General features: G+C 31.6%; 1 protein-coding gene across 1 annotated transcript in view; it reads right to left on the bottom strand.

The window, feature by feature from the left end:
- LOC115885793 (tektin-2) overlaps positions 1–20395 on the bottom strand; it is a 34164-nt gene extending 13769 nt beyond the window's left edge. The window contains exons 1-2 of the mRNA XM_030904816.1: positions 20284–20395; positions 2244–2479 (exon numbers count right to left, since the gene is read on the bottom strand). Of these exons, the coding sequence (XP_030760676.1) occupies positions 2244–2471 (228 nt within the window). The 5' untranslated portion in view covers positions 2472–2479; positions 20284–20395. The remainder of the gene's footprint in view (positions 1–2243; positions 2480–20283) is intronic.
- Between the last annotated feature and the right edge of the window lie 1756 nt (positions 20396–22151).

The following is a 22151-nucleotide window of genomic DNA, read 5'->3' as shown; positions in this document are numbered from 1 at the left end:
TTTTTTCCTAAAATTAGTAGTTTTACAGTTATTGAAGAAAAAGTAAAAAAAGGGCTATTTTTACCCCTTGTGGGGGTGGCTTTGGGGTAACGGGCTCAACGCTTCATCGCTGGGGTTTCAGGATGTTTAAAGATCTACAAAATGAAGCTCCATGCCAAATTTGCTGAACCTCAGCTTGTCTCTAATTTGTTGAACCTCGGCCTGTATAGGCTCTGGGCTAATTTATATTTCATAATTTTTAGAATATGATTGTTTAAAAGTATTATTAAGTAAGCATTGAAGTACATTGACACTCATTGACACTCATGAATACTTGTTGCTCAAGTTGTACTCGGCACAAGTTGTATTCTGATCTGTTATCTCAGTAATCCTGCATGTTAAAGGAAAATCTGTATAAACTGTTCTTAATTTTTGCAACTAACTGTTTCACAGAAACTTTTATTAGTAGCATCGCTGCGATTAAAAATTATAACATATTTTTTGGTCCAATTTAGCTGTAAATAATATATTTTTGTCATACGCTCCCAAAAACAGCTATTTTACGGACTCATTTCAGTCCGTAAAATGTTTCTTTTTCGGCCTAGGCCGTAAAGGTCGTCATGGCAACCTTTATGGACTAAAATGTCTAAATTCGTTATTTGGTTGTTTTATTTTGTCATTCGAAATTTGTCACAAAATCACATAAAATTATACATATATTTATAATTAAATTATTAAATACTAACAATATCAAAAGCTAAGTTATTTGTTTAAAGTAAGTACCTAGGTACCTATTTAAAAGAGGCTTTTAAATTAAAATATTCTTAAATTACAGTCACAAACAAGACATAATCATGTGGTACATTTTTGGCCTAAGACAAGCATATTTTCTATACAACTCAACTGGATTGACAACGTTCCCTTCGTTCACCACCGGAAACACTCTTTTGATATTAGTTTTTGTATCCGCAAGGGTAACTAAAAGGCAGCTGTTGTCTTTTTCTATGATGTCTTGCACTCGTAGAGAGTACAATTCTTCTCTTCTACATGCTCCACAAAGGCCAATGACAAGAGCTACCTAAAAATCAAATACAATGGAATAAGAAACCATCTATATATTTTAAAAATCATTATCGCAAACTTACCTTAGTAAGTAAATAAGTTTCATCACTAGCCGTGGCCAAAAAATCACCGATCTCTTTTATGGACAAAACCTTAGACTTTTTAGGCTCGTAACCAACCGAATTCCTCTTCAAAAAAGCAATAAGTTTTGGAAATTTGTCAATATAAATATCTTCTTTAACACTTAACACTGCTCTCAGCATGGAATATTTCGACCAAATTGACGATGGTTTGAATGTTTGTGACTGTAATTTAAGAATATTTTAATTTAAAAGCCTCTTTTAAATAGGTACCTAGGTACTTACTTTTTCGTGGAAATAATTTAGCAATACATCTTCATTTACAACGAATACGCCATTTTTGTCTTTCCATTCATTAAAAACATCATATTCTTTCTGGTAAATGGCACGAGACTTCACAGGAAGTAAATCCAACACGATTTCTTTGGCCTTATTAGCAATATGTTCGGGATTTTGGAACATTTTAAAATTGTTGATGAATTTGTGTGATTTTGTGACAAATTTCGAATGACATGTCAAAATGCGATGAAATAAACAAACTCGTTACTAAGATATGAATTTATAAGCCAACTTTTTCAAACATTATAATTTCAAATATGGAAAATTTGCAAATATGCGTTCTAAAAAACTGTAAAAAGCGTATGACAAAAAATAGTGTATGTAACACGTACCTAAATTATGTTTTTTAGGACTCATCTACTATTTCGGACTCGGCTAACGCCTCGTCCGCAAACAGTAATGATTCGTCCTAAAAAACATCATTTTAGGTACTAGTTACATAAATAGCTATTTTAAGGGACTTCTTAATAATAATAAAAATGATATGACTATTATAGCATTATAGAATAAATATTGTTATAAATTTATTACAGTCGCAATAAAAGGTCGAAATAAAGGCTTTAGGCTCTAATATTTTCTGAGCTCTGGCAAATTTGGCTTCTGGCTTATAACCTAGTCCATATTTCTTTCTTTAATGATTACCACAATTACCAGTCTTTGAAGACGATTTTCCGGTTATACTTTACAGCGTTTTTAAGCCATTTTTACCGGGAAGTCGATAAACCGGTAATGCAATCCCTAATTTAGATGTAAGAATTTTGTTTAAGACTTGTAGAAACCTACCTTCCATCGGTCCAGTTCCGTGATACGATCACCCAATCGGACATTGTTGTGGTAAGTGTCCCAATCCGTTCGAATTCTAGTCTCGTTTCGTAGCTGCCTGGCTTCGTGCCTTAAATTGAAGGCGTCGCTTCTTCTGGCATCGTTCGTTTGTTGATTTTCCCATTGTTTGGCGAACCAATCGGCTAGTCCGATATGGGGTAATGGTTTCTCGTAGGTTACTACTGACATGTTTCAATCTATAATCAGAATAGTACAAATGTTGAGCGAGTTGTAGCTAGTTGCTGCAACGAAGTAAAGGAACCGTTTTTAACAAAAATAGAGAAAAATAAATGTGCCCGGTGGCGTAGAGGTACAGGCTCTTATCTACCAATCTGAAGGTAGTGGGTTCGAATCCCACACCCGGCATTTCATCAGCCGACTATTTTTATTAAAATAAAAATAGTTTGGGTACCTAGGTCGACTCAGCCTTAAATGAGTACTTGGGATTCACAATCTTGAGGTAATAATAGGCGGTTGAGGCGTAGTGCTAGCCCCATTACCTTCCTTGTATACCGAACGGCTCTAGTATGGCAAGCTGTACCTTGCTACTAACCTAACCTAACCAAGGCGTTAAACTCTATACACGGGAGCTATTATTATTATAGAGAAAAATATTTTAAGTTTGGTTTGGTGGAAGGATGGAGATACAGACACATAGTCACTTTCTATTTATGATTTAATGTACATTGTTAGAATCGCAATGATTTACCTATTTAGGTGTGTAAAAATCTAATTAAATGGCGCCTATAAGAAAAAATAAAGTTTATAATGTTGGTTAAAAGACGAAACGTCGGATGACAAATCCGAAAACACTGGTGTGTCTCTGGAAAAATGTGGCAATGAAAATGTGCTTTTAGTTTTAGGATACCTTGTAAACCAAATAACGCAACGTCACAAAAATTTCCTAATTTTTTTTTCTCGAATATCTCCGGCACTACTTGGCTCTTTAAATATCTCTAAACGGCATATTATTAGGCACATATCTATGCACAACGTTGCCCTAATTGAACCATCCTTTTCTCCTATTGTTTTCGAGATCCCAATGTTGGGGTCGAATTTAAATTACCCCGTATAGTTATTTTTTAAAAATAGGTTCCTATTTTCGGAGCTGTCTGTACGAAGACATTATTAATTACTTAAGATTACAAATCCCACGTTAACAAAACCAGTTTCTTCATACTAAAGAAACAGGTGAATACCCCAAAAACTGCATAGTATTAAAATTATCACTTAGCATATAAACAAAGAAGAATGACAAATAGTATAGTTTGTAAAATACTGTCGAGACATGTTAAACCCATGATGTTTGAAGTGACACAATGAGAAGTGACATTAAAATATTAATTTGAAAAATAAAAGTCGCAAAAGTGAAAACAACACATTCTTATAGAGTCGATCTGCCGGCTATTTGATTGCTTGTAAGCGCGGCTCCATAAGAATATATGAGTCAAGTTTCATTTAGCCGAAATTTGTTAAAAAAGAAAAAAAAATTGTCATTTAGGTACCTCAGGGAGTATATTACTGAAAAAATTTTGCCGCGGAAATGCGTCGTTACCATTTTTTGAATGCGGTTTAAAAGTAACGAAATGACATATACATGAAAAATTAATGTTATTATATATTTTAGACGTCTTTGTAACTACTAATACGAAAATGAAAATCCGCGGAAATGCGCTGTTGCCATTTTTTGAATACGGTTTAGAAGTAACGAATCGAAATGAGATACTATATAAAAAATTAAAAGTCTGCAATATAAATTAATGTTATTTTATATTGTAGAATTATTTTTAGGCACTGATAAAAAAATGAAAATCCGCGGAAATGCGTTGTTTCACCACTATCTTCTTCCCGACCTTTGATGATCAATGAATAATATCTATTCTTATCAACTTAATATCGCTATGGTCAATAAAAGGGAAAATTAAAAAAAAAATATCAATAAAGCATATAAAAACGACAATCCTGATAAGGCATAAAAGGTTGGTATAATATATACATTGTACATAATATATGTGAATTTAATATTCTACATTCAGTTGAGTTGAACCATTTCGTTCATATTTACGTTCAGATTATTTACAAAAATGTCGACTCAAGTTGTAGAAATGGCTCTTCCTCGTTCGCGACAAGAAGCTTATGAATTCGGTCTTTTACATGGTTTGTTGCCTAAACGCCCCTTATGTAAAACCAAATGTAAAGGGCATGGTAACAAACTTGATTCAAAAAGGTTGTTCAAAATCAGCAAAGTGTCGTCCAGATCAAACTGTCGCAAAACACACATGGTTTGAACCCGAAATTGTAATATCATTTGTATCCCGAAATTGAAATAAGGTACGGCTTTTTTCTTCTTTAAAAAATTCATAACAATATTATTAAATATTTTAGAGACTTGTTTGGTTTGGTTTTAGTCGTACGAACTGATAATATTTGGTGCAACACGTCCAGATTCGGAAATGCATTTGTCGAAAGCAACGCTTGTAGCAAGACATAAATATTGCTGTGAAATGGTTACTGGAAGTGCTCTCTCGCAAATGCAAACAAATCTACCGAAAATTGGAGGTCCCAATATTATCGTGCAGGTAAAATCAATAATAAATATCTATCAATTTAACTAAATAACAATCAAACATTTTAGATTGATGAATCGAAATTCGGGTCTCGAAAGTACCTATAGTAGAGGAAGAATAGTTGAAGGTCACTGGATATTTGGCATGATAGCGAACGGCTCAGAAGACCTCAAACTAGTGATCTGTCCTGACAACAAACACGATGGGGCAACCCTAATCTCCATACTGAAGCAACATGTGGAAAAGGGCTTCATTATCCATTCGGACATGTGGAAAGCTTATGATAAACTATCCAAATATGGGTATCAGCATTGTACTGTAAACCATAGAGAGGAATTTGTTTCCCAGGAAGGGATCCATACTCAACATGACTCAAAGAATTGAGTCATGTTGGTCTGCTGCCAAAAAATTTTTAAAAGGCGAACATACATATTCCACGAGATGAATTCGCAGATCGCCTTTTGAATATTTATGGCGACGCAATTGCAAAAAAAAACTTAGATCCATGCATAGAGCTTATTCGTTGTATCCATTAGAATATGGCCACGATAACGAAATTGTTTTTCTGTTAATTATAAGACGCAGTAAGAAGGTCAAAATCTCCAATAAATACAAAAAACTGCGTATATATTATATTCCCCACCCAGCACCCCACTTCACTCCACAATCCCGAAAGTATGTAAAAAAGTTAAGAATACTATGAAAAACTTCGAAATATTTAAGTTTTAAGTCTAAGATTTTCCATTACACCGCCTTTATGATAAATTTCCACGGAAAAAGTTATATAGAAAAGTTATAGCAAATTATTAATGAAATAAAAATATGCAGTTTTTATCTTCCTATCACATTTCGGCACTTCTAAAACCGAAAAAATCAATGAAAATTATTGTGATAAAAATATATTTTCGAATAAAAATTAGTTCACATCGTTGCGTTAAATGTTTTTACATCATTCTATAATGAAAAAAAAACTATTAAAAACACTGTAAGTTTTAAATTTTAGTTAATAATATAAAAATTAAAAATTCGAGTTTTCTCAAAAACAAATAATTTCCGCGGCAAAAATCAAGTTATGTAGTTGCTAGTTTTCTTGTATAGAATCATCCTATAAACCGATATTCTATGTAACTGATTTCGGCTAAACGAAACTTGAGCCAAGAGGAAGAAGAAGACAGAAAAATGATTCATTTAGTAATATTTAATAATTAGATACTTTTTTTCAAATATGCGATAATTATAATGAGTAGTGTATATTATGTAAATAAAATAATTTTCAATTGTCATAAATGCACATTTAATTTACACATTCCTTATCTTATTTATCTTAGAGTATCAGTCTAGAAGTATTATTAATTTAATACCTGACGTCACTACAATTTAATTTGTTAAAGAATCAATTTGTTAGTTAAAAACTATGACGAAAAATACTATGTCGTCATTGTCTGACACATGAATATACCGACGTATTAATAAGTAATTGAGCAATATTGACTTCCGGAAAATCTTTACAATGTATGAATGAATGCTGTTTGCTAAGTGATATGGAAACCACAATATAATGCAGCTTAAACTAATATGTAGTAATATGTTTGTTTGCGTGGGATTATTTCTATTTATATATATTTAATGCTTTTTACTTTCCTCGATCTCGATAGTATGTTTTTCAAAAAATTGTGGCAGTAGTGTTATAGTATTTCTTACTCATACAATTAGAAACCGTTATAACGAAGCCTAGGAGAAAACAAAAAGAAGTATTTATGATGGCATATATGCACCATATTGTTGCATCAGCTTTATGACCTAAAAAGCTTCATTTCCATTTTTGGCAATATCATATCGACGTCATGACATGCCCAATAATGCTCATGCCAAATTTTAATTTTATATTCATTTAAAAATTTCAACTATCTCAAACACTATTCATAAATAATTGAAATTACTAAATTGCTATCCTGTAGCACAAATCGAGACACGCCTTTTCGTCAAAAAGTAGACGATATGAACGACCAAAAAAAGTGTCAAGTTGGCTTGGAGACGATCGATGAATGACGTTCACTATTTCATTTAACATAATATAAAATGAGAACGATCTTCATTTCCAAGCCCATTCTGACGCCGTTTATTTTCGATCGTATGGTATATGTATACTAATGTATAGGCATGTACTATTTTGTAGTGTTGGGAAAAATCGGATGATTTCAATCCTCGAGTATTGATCCTCGAGGATTCCAATAATCGGATGATCATCCGAGGAATCCTCGGTCATAAAATTTTCTCTGATATATCTCGATCAAAACCTGAATAATACTCGCCGCTACGCTGGGTGGTAAAGAGAATGTTGGACAAGAAATCAAGAATATGCCGAAAACGTAAACATAAACAATAAGAATCTTAAGTTAGATCAATAATGTTATAACGGTAACGGATAGGTAAAGATAAAAACTGTTATTTCGGTCTTTCCGATACTCCGATTCATCCGATCTTCCGGTTCAACCGGTCTTTCGGTCCATCCGGTCTAGTCGGTATACCGGTTCAGTATCGGTACCACCGATCTAATTGTTGGAAGCGGTATACCGGTTGTAGGACCGGTACTCAGTGATACCCGATACCGGTACTGAAATATTATGACCGAACATCCCTACCTTTGTGGGAGCTATAAGATTCTCCCCTTATCAGCTTTGTATTGTTGGGCTGTGAATGGGGGATATAAACATTTTATTAAGTAGTATAGTTTAAGTTTTTATAATTTTTTTGCAACTTTAGTTACAAATATTTCTTTTATTTATTATTGATGTTAAATTATTGTGGATGTACCTGGTATAAGCGAGGCTTACAAGTGATCCGGTAATGAACAGCAATCAAGTGATACTCCGCGAATACAGTTCAAAACTAATTCCTAATTCTACTAATTCTTTTGTAGTGATCATTCCAGTTCAGAAAAAAATAACCATCTTTTCCAAACCACATAAATACTTGTCAAAAAAACAAAAAAATGTGACAATGACGAATTTGACAATGACAAAATCATATGTTTGCTGGTATTTTAATTGTAGCTCTGTCTGGGCCGTATTATAAATTTTTAGTAATTTGAAAGTAGATTTTTGCAAATAACTTTTAAATGACTATTCCAAATGAAACAAAATTCTAGAAAAAAGTACAACTTTAACGTTTCTTCACAAAAGTCTAATACAATAATTTTTACATAAAATCATCTGGAGAGATAATATTTTCCCTCTTCAAAATTTACATGGGATTTCCTATGTCCCGTGTTCCAATGCACCACAGGGTATGTATTATATTATATGTATTTTATAGAAGTATTATTTTTATTATTTTATTTTCCATATTCAATGTTTTACGATACGTCATTGCTAAGTTTTAAAGTTCATCAATATTTTAAAAAAACAGTGCCGTACTTAAAATTCGTTTAAATAAATTGTGTGTAACTACAGGGAACATAAAAAAATTAAGTGTGGCATATCTTTGTACTCAGGAGACCGAATTCTTTCAAAACCTGAAATAAAATTTATATTTGCGGGAACTGTTTTTGAATTATTTTTGTTTAATCAATGCAAGTCCTACCACATGAAAGACAGATGAAGTGTATTATTTGTATCTCCAAGACATACTATGCATTTTTGTGTGGTAGCCGTTGCATTGTTAAACCAAAACAATAATTATTCAAAAACGGTTGATTATTATCATTAAACGTAATATATCGCAATATTTTTATTCTACATATTTAATTAATTGCATCATAGATCAATCAATCAACAAATCAATATGCATTTGTTTTGATCTATTTTTAGAATATGTAGTTATTTTTAGAATCTTCAGGTAAGGTAAAACCTTGGTAAAATCTAAGTCAGCCAAGTAGGTCTGTGGTAAAACCAAAGAATTCACGCAATAGATATGCAAATAATGCTCTTATTAATTTATATCATTGTGACAATGCAAATATTATGCACATATGACTCAAATAATAAATTTAATTTCTCTAATTATTACGTTGTATGTAAATCATCGGACTTTTCAGCAGTATCAGTTATTTATAAAACTGAAATGAAGAAACAGGAAAAATATTTTATGTGCTCTGGGTAATTTTATTTAGAAATGGAAATGCCCTATCATTGTAATGACTTATAGGATGTTTAGTAATTATTTATTTAATAAATATTTTTTTATTGTTTTAGGCTTTATAGTTAGTAAATGTTTACACCCGAATAAATTTTTAATGAAGTACAAAATAAACAAAAAAAGCAACAAATATATTTGGAAAAAAATTGTCTTCAAATTGAAAATTTTTTTGACAATAAAGGCATTTATTGATTTATTTATAACTTTTTTATTTTTGCAGAAAAAAAACGTGATTTGGTATGTTAGTATATGACATAAATTAGGATTGATTGACGTATTCAATTGTTTTGGTCACTTCCTGTTTTAGAAATGGAACTACAACTTTTGATTTTTAAAAGGCACCCTCGTTTTTTTTTTACTTTATTCGATAGAAAATATCACTCTGAATAGAATGACATATCATATGTCAACTTTTGATATTTTCTCATATAATCCAGTAAAATTGTATCGCCGTATAGAGAGTGAAAAAAAAATTACGGCCAAGCTGATTTTTGGTTTGTCAGCGACTGTCTTCTGAGCGTAAAATTAACAAAATCGGAAATTTTCCCCTTGCGGTTTTTGTGCAATAGGGGTGGGTTTTTTTAAAACTGTACTACAACAAAATAATTAGACGCAAATTGTACATAAGAATATTCTCTATAAGTTCGCCTAATTAATTTTTTTTATAAGTTTATTATTTCCGGACTTAGCGCCCGTTTCATGAGCCCTTTGGGGTGGTTTTCAAAAAGTTTGTTTTACAGCAAATTGACCCGTATGAAATTTGTTCATAATAAATGAACAAGCAACTTTTCCTCGTGATTTTTTTTTGTAGGTTGATTATTTTTGGAGATAGCGTCCAGGTCATGAACAAATTAGGATAGTTTTCAATGTTACTCTTTTTTCAGCAAATTCACCCTAGAAAACTCGTCGTTCTGACGACGACGACTTTACTTCATACGAAGCAACAAAAGAAACCAACAATAAATCTGAGGAGCCAACGCCAGGTCCATCACACAAAAGAAGACGATACAAATAAAAAAAAAATCATAATATTCATTCACTTGATGAATTCCATGTTTCGTTTTGGGGAAATAAATACATATCATAGGAAAGTTTGCATGTAATTTTAATATGAACACATTTAAGTTGGTAAATTTGTAGAACTAAACAAAAATTAGAGACTACCCCAATTTTCATGAACTCTTCTGAACCCCCATCATGAACTGGACGCTATCTCCAAATGTCTACAAAAAAAAATCATGAGGAAAAGTTGCTTGTCCATTTATTATGAACAACTTTCATAGGGTCTAATTATTTTGTTGTAGTACAGTTTAAAAAAAAACACCCCTTTGCTCAAAAACCGTAAGGGAAAAATTTCCGATTTTGTTTATTTTACACTCAGAAGACAGTCACTGACAAACTCTGAAAAAATCAGCTTGCCCGTATTTTTTTTTTCAAATGACAATTTTATTGGATTAATATGGTTTATTTGAAATTGTAACGTGCGATTCATAACAACAATTTTACTCGAAATATATACCAAGTGTGTGATACCAAATCATTCGTGAAAAATGTTTTTTCCAAATATGCTAATGATCCACCCTCGTTCCATTTGAAAAAATTGAGATATGATTAAAATACGATTTGGGTATCTTTTAACTGATCAGGACAAGACACGAAAAACATTAGACGATCAAATATATGTTTCCAAGGCTCTTTGATTAAAAATTAGTGTTTTTAACACAGCCATAGCACTCTAGATTGCAATTTAAAATATACTATTTTTTTGTAAGCAAAAATGTCAAAAGTTGACTTATGATATGCCATTCTATTCAGTGTCATTTTCTATCGAATAAAATAAAAAAAATATCGAGGGTGACATTTAAAAATCAAAAGTTTTGGTCATTTCCAGTGTAACAGGAAGTAACCAAAAACAATTGAATACGTCAATCAATCCTAATTTATGTCATAGGTATACTAACATACCAAATCTCGTTTTTTTATCTGAAAAAATAGAAAAGTTATAAGAGCGAGCCACTTTTAAGACGCACCCGGTATATTTACATATACAGGGTGTTTCAAAAGACATGTGCCATCTCTCGTGGGGAGATTTCTTTCGTAAAAATAGGATTTATTTTTCATAGTAACATTCTTTTATTGATTCATTATAATTTTCTTAGTGCTTTTAGCGATTCGAATGAATTTTGTGGCTAAAAAAGTGTCCATCCACCAGGGACGTGCATAATATGGCGAGTAATATGGGTTATCACTGGAATATTTTTCTAAAAAATATGTGCGCTATGCCTTTTTTTCTTTTTATTTGCATAATTGCGCAGACCACTAGACCATTAAATGCTCATTAAAAGTTGTCTCTTGATATTTTGTCGATTTCGATCTCCTTGATAAGATAAAAGCAATTAATTAATTTGCTTTAATCCACTAATTCTAATTCAAGTTCAAAAAAAAATTAATGTCAATAATTTGCCAAAATGTTTAATAAGTACTAATTGATTCCTCATCAAAAAATATAAAAAAATCCTATAAACATTAGTTTTAAAGTTACAGATTGTTAAAACCATAGAGTTAAAAATGTTAAAAAATAGGTCTTTTGTAATTATCTTAAATACCATTATTTTTTTGGGAAATTTGGGGTAGGTAGCACTGTACATCACTGTTATAAATTTTAATAAAATTTAGTAATAAATAACATTAAATAAATAATTTTAATAATTTTATTTTTATTTTAATTTTATTAATTGTCATTTAAAATTGCGAATGTCATTTGATTATCATCCGTCAAGAGAAATTGTGGTTAGAAATTGTGGTCGTAAACTAAAAAGTATAAAGTGTAATTGAAATCACTAATTTATTCCACTAATTGCGAGGTTCTGAATGAGGCTTTAATAAACTCGGAAAATAAAAACGAAAACTGGAAATTTCCGTTTTTTTACCATATATCCGGAACTGACAAAACAAATCGTCCAAGTATACTTAAGAACTTAAAGGATTATCACTCGGTTCATTGACACGCAACTTTGCTCCAATTTGAGCAACTCTGTATCTACTACCTACTACCGTTTCTAAAATCCTGATGGGTAAGAGTCGAGTATAAAAAAACCAGTATTAATTTTATTGTGTAATATTACAATCGTAAAAATACAGCTATTAATTTTGTCCAGTGTTGGTGAGTCAATGCATATAAATTTCTCTAAAGCTCTCTGATATATTATGCATGTATTTTTTCCAGCCGAATTTCAGTGATTCACCTTATGTATTTTTTTAATTGGCTGTGGTCATGGTCGGGACACTACAGAAATTGTTTAAATTAGTTATTTACACCCCCCCCCCCTAGTTCATTCAAACAGAATTCAGTTAATGCTACTAATCACTTATTAAATGTTAAAAAGTTAAAACCTGTACTTAATTATATAATTTGTTGTTGTGTTTATTAATTCTTTGTTTGTGACATTTTCAGACTTTGATATTATACAAGGTGTTTCAAAACAAATGCGAACAACTTCAGGAGGTGGTTCCTTGTTCAAAATAAAGGGTAGTTTGCTTCATAAACGTTGGGTCAAAAGTCAACCATTAGGAAGATATCGCGGTACAAAGATGGCGGAAAAATAATGTTTTTATTTTTTATCTTGAAAACGAAAAGAGTTAGACTAATAAAATTTTATGGAAGCATTACTGGTATGAAAACACACTTTCTGGTAATTTTTTCACTTTTTTAAAATGAGTGGAAGGTATTGAAATAAACTACCCCTATCATTCTTGTTAACGAAATTTAAAGAAAAATCTTATCTCTGTATAACACATACAAAAAAATTAATTTGGATAGTTTAGTTTGTTTAAAAACTTTTTTATCTCTTGTATTTTTTTGATAAAACTCACCGATTTGAAATTAAAAAATAAAATGTGAAGCCTAACATTTTTAGATTAAGAATCTAGTGATAATAACGATAATAATAATAATCTAGATAATAACGTATTACAGTAGAGTAATGTCAAATAAAATAATATTAGAAACATCCTAAAAAGTGACAGTGGCCGACTAGATTTTTTCCTAAAAAAATTAAAGCAGACCACTAGATTCTTTATCTAAAAATGTTTTTTGTCTTGACATGTAATGCTTTACACTATATTTTTTAATTTCAAATCGGTGAGTTTTATCAAAAAAACACAAGAGATAAAAAAGTTTCTAAACAAACTGAACTATCCAAATTTATTTTTTTTGCATGTGTTTGATAAGATTTTTCTTTAAATTTCGTTAACAAGAATGATAGGGGTAGTTTATTTCAACACCTTCCACTCATTTTAAAAAAGTGAAAAAATTACGAGAAAGTGTGTTTTCATAACAGTAATGCTTTCATAAAATTTTATTAGTCTATCTCTTTTCGTTTTCAAGATAAAAAATAAAAACATTATTTTTCCGCCATCTTTGTACCGCGATATCTCCCTAATGGTTGACTTTTGACCCAACGTTTATAAAGCAAACTACCCTTTATTTTAAAGAAGGAATCACCCCTTGAAGTTTTTCGCATTTGTTTTGAAACACCCTGTATAATTTACATTTAGAACATTAGAAGATTTTTTACATATTACTTAACTTACTATAGAACATTTTATATAGAATTAATTTAAGACTGTGCAGATACTGTACGTTTTATTCCCCCATTGGAGGATATTTATTAACATGAACTATGAACTCACACTGGGTCAACGTATGTTGAATCATAATTGTCACGAAACGATAATGATATAGAAAAAAGATAAAGATAACAAAATGTTAAAAGAAAGACTAGAAGCCCTTGAAAAAATTGTTGAAAGTCAGGAGAGAGAAAAAATAGAAAACAATATATTATTAGTGGAGTAGATAAAATAGATCAAAATGAAAATACAAAAGAAGTTGTAACGAAAATATTACAACAAATGAGTTGTGACACAAATACCATTGCAAATATACAAAACTGTTACCGAAAAAATTGAAATAACGAGAACAACCCAATCATAATCACACTAAACAACAAGCAATCAAAAATTAATATTTTGAAAGCACGAAAAGAAACTGGATCATTACAAACAAGAGAATGTCACATTAAAGGAAGGAACAACGACATATTCATAAACGAACACCTAACAACTTTAACACGGAAAATATTTTATGCTACTAGACAGCTAAAGAAAGAGAAGAAAATCAGATATACATGGATTCGAGACGGTAACGTATATATCAGGAAAACAGAAACAAGCGACAAAATAAAAATCAAACAGTTGGCAGATATCGAAAAATTAGACCAATAAATATGAAATAATAAAAACACAAAATAACATAACAACGACCGCCATAGATGATTAACATCATAATGCAAAACATAAGAAGCATTAGAAACAAGTTTGAAGAAATTGAAACCTTTCCCAAAATACAAAATTATCCGGAAATCATTGCACTCACAGAAACATGGTTATCACCAGAAGAAGAACACCTATATAACATTAATGGCTATAATGCAATATTTAGATCGCGCCAAACGAGAGGAGGTGGAATACTAATATATCTTAAACATGGAATAGAATATAAAGAAAAAATAAAAAGCATCATAAATAAAATAGAAATAATAACAATCGAACTAGTACAAGAAAAAATAACAATCACCCTTATATATACGCCTCCTCATGTAGATTTTACGAAATTAGAAAACACTTTGATTAATAATATTGTAAATAAGAAGAAAAGTCATATCATCATGGGAGATTTCAATATAAATATAATGGAAAAAAATACTCTGATTGACAACTACTACAACATATATCGAGAACGATCTTACAAAATCCTGAATAAAAAGAAAACATGCGCATACACTCGTTATAATGAACATTCTAACAACTCCATACTTGATCATGTTATCACAAATATTAAAGATAAGTCCATTAAAATGAACATTATCTCCACTAATATATCTGATCACAATTTAATTAATGTAACACTAGAATCAAAAATAACCAAAGGATCTACATATACACAATTTGAAATAATAAAACGAAATATTCAAAAAATAAACAAAATGATCTCCGAACTCAAGACCGATAAAATTAAATCTTATGAAGAACTGTCAAAAACTATAGAAAAAATTATAGACCGAAATATAAACATTATTAGAATAAAAAGAAAAGATGATTGTCCATGGATAACTCAAAATATTATAAAAGAAATAAGAAAGAGAAATAAACTTTATAAGAAACACCGAAAACACCCAAATAACGAACTTCTAAAAATAAGATATATCGAACAAAAACAATATACATTAACCCTTATAAAAATGACGAAAAAACAATATTTCAGAAGAAAATTTAATGAAAATAAAAATGACAGCAGAAAAACTTGGGAATTCATTAATAAGCAAATACACCTCAATAAAAATGTCAATACTATTAAAGAAATTACCAAAAATGATGGAATAAATATTACTAATCCAAAAATTATAGCAAATGAATTAAATAACTATTTTACTACAGTAGGGCAAATGTTAGCTGAAGAACAAATATTAAGAAGCAAAGGAATACCTAAAACAACAACTACTAAGAAAACTTACGACAAATGCTACATTAAACAAATAAAAGAAGAAGAAACGGAACAAATTATTAATGAACTAAAACGAAACAAAGCACCAGGATTTGATAAAATAACAAATAATAGACTCAAAGATAACAAGAAAACTTTAATACCAATACTCCTAAAACTAACAAATGACATATTAAATTCAGAAATATACCCACAATACCTAAAACAATCCACAATAATCCCTATATACAAAAAAAGCAAAAAGAACGAAACACAAACTTACAGACCAATTAGTTTATTATCAGCATTGAACAAAATACTAGAAAAATGTTTACATACTAGAATGTCAGAACACGCAACACAAAATAAAATAATAAATGCAGCACAATATGCTTTCCAGAAAAATTCAGGCACGAGCTCAGCTGTATATGACTTGATTTAAAACATAAAAAAATGCATAGAAAAGAAATATATGGTCATTACAGTATTTTTTTATATGAAAAAAGCATTCGATACTGTCAGTAAAGAAAAACTCTTGGAGAAACTCATTTCATATGGATTTGGTAATTACATCAACTTAGTAAAAAGTTATTTGAATAACAGACCCCAGAAAACAAAAGTCGGAAACATAGAAAGCAATAGTAGTATAGCTCCATATGGCCTACCACAAGGCGGCAACTTGCCACCATTACTATACATTCTATATACTAACGATTTATTTGAACAAATTCTTTTTTGTAGAATGTTTGCGTATGCTGACAATTTATGTATGGTGTATTCAACTTGTAAATTGTTGTAAGGATTACAACAATTTACAAGTGAACCTAAATAATGACCTGAAGAAATTTGAAATATGGTGCTTCAACAATTCACTAACTATAAGTGAATCCAAAACAGAATTTATAAGATTTAATACAAAAAAGCAAACAAAAGACTTACATATAATTCTAAACGAGCAAAAAATAAAAGAAATATCTGAAGTCAATTACCTCGGCATTAAAATCCATAACAATTTAAAATGGGACACACATATACATACATACAGCCGTTACTCGCTGACGAGTATTCGACACACATAAAGAAAATGGTCACGCAAGGCGTTTTCTTTCATGAGCTTTTCTGTGACTGAAAAGCCCGATACGTGATGTTATCTGCCTACCGCACTCCGGACATTCAAAAATCTCATTGCTTTGTTGCCTCTCTACTTTTTGGTTGCCGCTGTTAACTGAGTTTACAACCCTTCTCCATTGAGTTCTATTGTGAGCTGCTTTTTCCCACTCATTCTGCATGTTAATTCCCTTTAAATTTTCGTGGAAAATGTCCTTGTATCTTTTCAGTTGTCCACCCGGCCTCCTCTTACCGTCCACAAGCTCACCGTAAAGCAGAGATTTTGGTATGCGGTTTTCTTGCATTCTGCATACGTGACCAGCCCATCTTAAGCGGGATTTTGTGACCATGACTTCAATACTCTCGCAGTTAGATTTTTCAAGGACCGATACGTTTGAGACATGATGGAACCACCGGACTCTTAAGAGTTGTCTAAGGTGTCTCTGTTGCAACTTGTTCAATGCGTTCATGTGTCGGCGGTAAGGCACCCAGGTTTCGCTCCCATATATCATGGTGGGGATTATAATTGCTCGGTATACTGCAAGTTTTGTTTTTGTACTCAAGTCATGATTGTAGAAAACCCTGTCTTTTAATTTCCAGAATGCTCTTGAGGCGCTACTAATCCTGTGCTGAATTTCAGAGTCAATATTGGCCTTTTCCGAAATCAAACTGCCAAGGTAATTGAATTCCGCCACATATTCGAATAGTTCTTCTCCGATTTTTATAGCATTGTTGTGATCTTCCGGGGGAGTGCACATGATTTTAGTTTTGCCGATGTTCAGCTTAAGGCCCAAAGCCTCGTATGCCCAGGTATATGTGTTCAACATTTCTTGTAATTGTTGTACCGTGTTTGCAACTAGAGCGCAGTCGTCAGCGTATTGAAGTTCTGTGATAAATTTTGTACGTGTTTTTGCCCTGAGTCTTTTTATGTTGAACAGACCGCCGTCATATCTGTATCTAATGCCCAATCCTCTCTCCTGCAGTTTGCTGTCCACTATAATGGAGAGCGCTGCCATGAATATGTTGAATAGGAGAGGCGCTAAGACACATCCCTGCCTAACTCCTGTATTTGTTAGGAATGGGTCGCTCAGTGATCCATGATGTGACACTCTTGACTTGTTGTTGTTATGGAGGCTTTTACACACTGTAAGAAATTTGTTGGGTACTCCGAACTTTTCCATAATTGCCCAAAGCGCTCTCTGTTCACAGAGTCGAAGGCTTTTGTTAGATCGATGAATGCAACATAAAGTTTAGACTGCTGCTTTTTTACTTTTTCCTGTAGTTGACGGATGGAAAATATGGAATCGACGGTGCCGCGGTTGGTACGAAAACCCGTTTGCGATCCTGGGAGGATTTTTTTTCTATATATGGGTGCAGGCGGTTTGACATTATTTTTGCAAGAATTTTTCCGCCGATAGCTAATAGCAAAATTCCCCGGTAATTACCGCAGTCTGATGCACTTCCTTTGTTCTTAAATATATTCACTATATTCGCGTTGCGAAAATCGTGAGGTACCTCTCCGCTTTCCCATACGACATCAAAGAGAGCCTTAAGATGATCCATAATTTCTTTACTTGCACACTTATAGATTTCCGCCGGAATCGCGTCACAGCCAGCTGATTTGTTGCTGTTTTATGGAGGTCTTTATTTCTTGTTCTGTTATTGGGATGTCTAATACATCGAGGCTGTTATACTGAGGTATTGTGTTTAGTGCTTCCATATTGGGGTTGTTTTCTTGGTTAAGGATATGGCTGTAATGTTCTTTCCAGTGATTTCTGATTTGTTCTTCCTCTTTTAGAAGTTCGCCATTTTGAGCCATGATTGGGCAGCTTACCTTCTTAGTTGGACCGTATACTTCTTTTACAGCCTCGAAGAATTTACGATAATCGTGATGAGTGGCGTACTCTTGAATCTGATTCGCTTTTTGTGACCACCAGTTATCCTTTACTTGGCGCAGTTCTCTTCGAAGGGTGTTGTTGGCTGCTTTAAAGTTATCTACCAGTCTTGGATTAAGTGGATTTGCAGTGACGGCTTGATGTGCTCTATGCTTTTGTTCCAAAAAAGCCTGTATATGCTGTTGATTTTCGTCAAACCAGTCTGGTTGTTTCTTTTTGTTCGACTTTCCCAGTACTGCTTCGCTGGTTTTATGAATCGCATCCCTTAATTGTGTCCAGTCTTGTTCAGCTTCCAATATTGAGATTGAAGTTATCGGTGGAAGTGATTCTTTGATGGCTTCCCGGAGGGCGTCGGCGGTATTCTTGTTCTCTAGATCCCGTACGTTCAATCTGGTCATGTTGTTTTGCTTTTTACAGCGTGGATGTTTGGGTTTTAACTGGATTTTCATTTTTGAAATTAAAAGTCGGTGGTCAGTGCCGCATTCGGCATCTACTCTAGCTTTTGTGAGCCTAACATCTTTTAGATGCGTCCTTCGAACGATTATGTGGTCCAATTGATGCCAGTGGCCTGATCTAGGATGTAACATCTAGGATGTAATATCTAGGATCTAGTAGATAGTAATGTAACATCTAGGATCTAGGATGTGACACACATATAAATAGTTTAAAAAAAGAAAACGCCAGAACAATTGCCACACTCCTGAAACTTAAAAACATAATACCACCAAATATGAAGAAACCAATATATCATGCATTATTTTCATCAAGGAATATATATTTAATTAATACGTGGAGTAATACAACAGAAAAAAACTTAAACATGCTACAAAGACAACAAAATAAAATACTAAAAATATTCTTTAACCTAGATAAACTAACACCAACAGAAGAAGTATAACAAAAAACAAAAGAATTAAACATAAGACAATTAATAAAATATCATAATATATTACTTCTACACAAAATCAAAAATAAATTAATAAAAACAAATATTTCTCTAAAAACTAACAAACAAATACACATTTACGAAACTAGAAGAAAATCAGACATCAGAACAGTCAAGAGAACTCAAAAAAAACTTTCACAAAAACTAACAACAGAAACTACCACAATATATAATATGTTACCAGAAGAATTAACGTAATTAAATTATAAAAATTTTAAGAAAAAAATTAAAAACATGATATTTGAGAAGAGCGTATAAACGTAGACGACATAGACCAATTTATAAAAAAAAAGAACAATACCTTCGATACCACCTGCCCAGGAAGAGTCTTAAAAGTCTTCAAACTGTTGCAGATGAAGAAGGACGCAACCAACAACTGCCACGAAGATAAAGATTAACAATATAATTGAATTGTATATATTTAACAGTTGTATATATTTTAATTAATAAACGGTTTATATAAAAAAACTAGCCGCTCTCTCTTCTTTTAAAAACTTAGAAAAAAAAGGAATATTAAATTGGGTCAATGGACGTTTGTTAAATTTACTAACAGTTCTATCAAAAATTACCTACTGCGCGATATTATTAAAAAGTTAAATAATTACTAACTCCATTAGAGTGTAAATAAAATTTAATGTTCTTGGTGTTTGTAAATTGTTTACAATACTATTACTTTATATTCTTTTTCAAGTGAATGTACTATGGCTAAGAAGCACCTATGTTCGCAGTTATTATCACTATTGGTTAAAAAAAGGCCGTATATATAAGATATATCTAAAAAATACCAAATTTTATGAAATAAGCTCACCTTGAAAAAATATCCTTTAAAAAAAGCACCAAATATTGACAAAACTTTTACATTGTCACTGGGAGTTGAAGCATAATATTTAGAGCTACCAAGGTAACGTCAAACTACTGTTGCATTTATATGTATTTAACATGTCAACTCAGATCAAACCTCTCAACTCAGATCAAACCTTTGATCTTTGCGTCTTTGCATGATCTTTGCCTTTGATCAAATCCGAGTATACATATAGAAGTATCGATTTTTTAATGTTTGCTACACAATGACCACTCTGTGATATAAATATCAGATTAATTTGGAAAATTAACTTTCCTTAACAAATTCAACAAATATTAATTTTGAATATAAATAAAAAAGTATTCCATAATCGATTAATCCTTTTATATAGCATATAGAACATAATAGCTCTGAAGATCGCTGTCATTTTATATGTTAAATTATATGGGAAATGTCATTGATTGTCATTTCATAGCCATCGCTGACGCCGTTTTTATTATTGGCATTTTGAGAAATGCATTTCATTAAAATTTTTGCTTGTTCTAAAATGGGTAATCCCGTTTATACTTTTCCAAATTTCCGTACTGTTTTAGAGAAAATTAGAAAAAACATGAAAATATGGTAGAATTTTTTCACAAGTAATATAAGAATACAGTATATGCAGAGCTTTATTGGAATCGCTTGGAATCTGTTGTGAATCATCTTATAGCCATTAGGTAGTATTTTTGACACCCAATTTGCACATGGGACAATATATTGGACCACTATTTGGACTACATATTTTATCAACATTTCTTTCTTCTGATTAATAAGGCGATTGCATAAATTGTTAGGTACTTCACACAAAATGTATGTATGGGACTGTCGTACGGGAATACCTGCTACCGCAAGACCCTTATTGGTATGTACATAAATAATTAATTAATTAAAATACCGACGTAAATATAAAAGCTACCCAGCTAAAGTATTTTACAAAATATAAATTATCTACCTACTTGATTTTTTTCAAATTCAGAATGCGTTTGATCTAAAAACCTACTTTAATTCAATATTCTTTGTGGAGGTATATAAACCCATCGAAGGAATAATATCGTCTGATCGAAAAAAAAAACGGCGTCCAGTTGGCTTGGAAATGACGATCGATGATATTCCCCATAATACCGTACGATTGAAAAAAAAAACGCCGTCCAGTTGGCCCTCGAGTTGGCCTGGAAATATCGATCGATGTCATTTCCCATATAAAATAACAGCGATCTTCATTTCATAGCCATATCGCTTACGGCGTTTTTTTTTTTCTTATTGTCAGATTGTATATCTATTTGTATTCTACAAATTTATTTGAAACTGCATGCAGACAATTGGGCTTTTTTTAATATGACCATAGTAGAGTAATTCACAGTGTTCCTCTTCATATTGATGATTCATCCACCGTACGTGTGAATTAATAGTTCGAATATTGCTAGCTAAAAATATATGTATTTTTTAAACTAATTACAAGCAGCGGCATATGTCTTTCTGGGAATTACTTCTTATTTTGCTGGGGCTTGGGATATTCCCTTTACTAAAATAGACAGCAAGTTCATGAAACTAAACAATTTTTTGAATTAAATCTTGCGATTACTTTGTTTTTAAACATGTGAACTTTTTAGTACAACTTATTTAGAGCAGGTTGGTAGTTGGTATGTATTGTTTTAAGTGAAAAGGAGAATCCTTTTGAAGGAATACCAAAATCAAAATTATTCCATGAATGTATTACTATTTTTTATTTTCGGGTGCCTATTTTTATTTTTTATTTAATCAACCATAGACGAAACAATTACAGTTAATCAAAATCAAACAAATAATAAATTTATATTAAATACGCAAAACGTGTA

This window comes from Sitophilus oryzae, unplaced genomic scaffold (assembly GCF_002938485.1).
Source record: "Sitophilus oryzae breed Bouriz unplaced genomic scaffold, Soryzae_2.0 scaffold_41_pilon_pilon, whole genome shotgun sequence".
Taxonomy (NCBI): domain Eukaryota; kingdom Metazoa; phylum Arthropoda; class Insecta; order Coleoptera; family Curculionidae; genus Sitophilus; species Sitophilus oryzae.
Note: the sequence above shows the minus strand (reverse complement) of the source record. Positions and strands in the feature narration are given on the sequence as shown.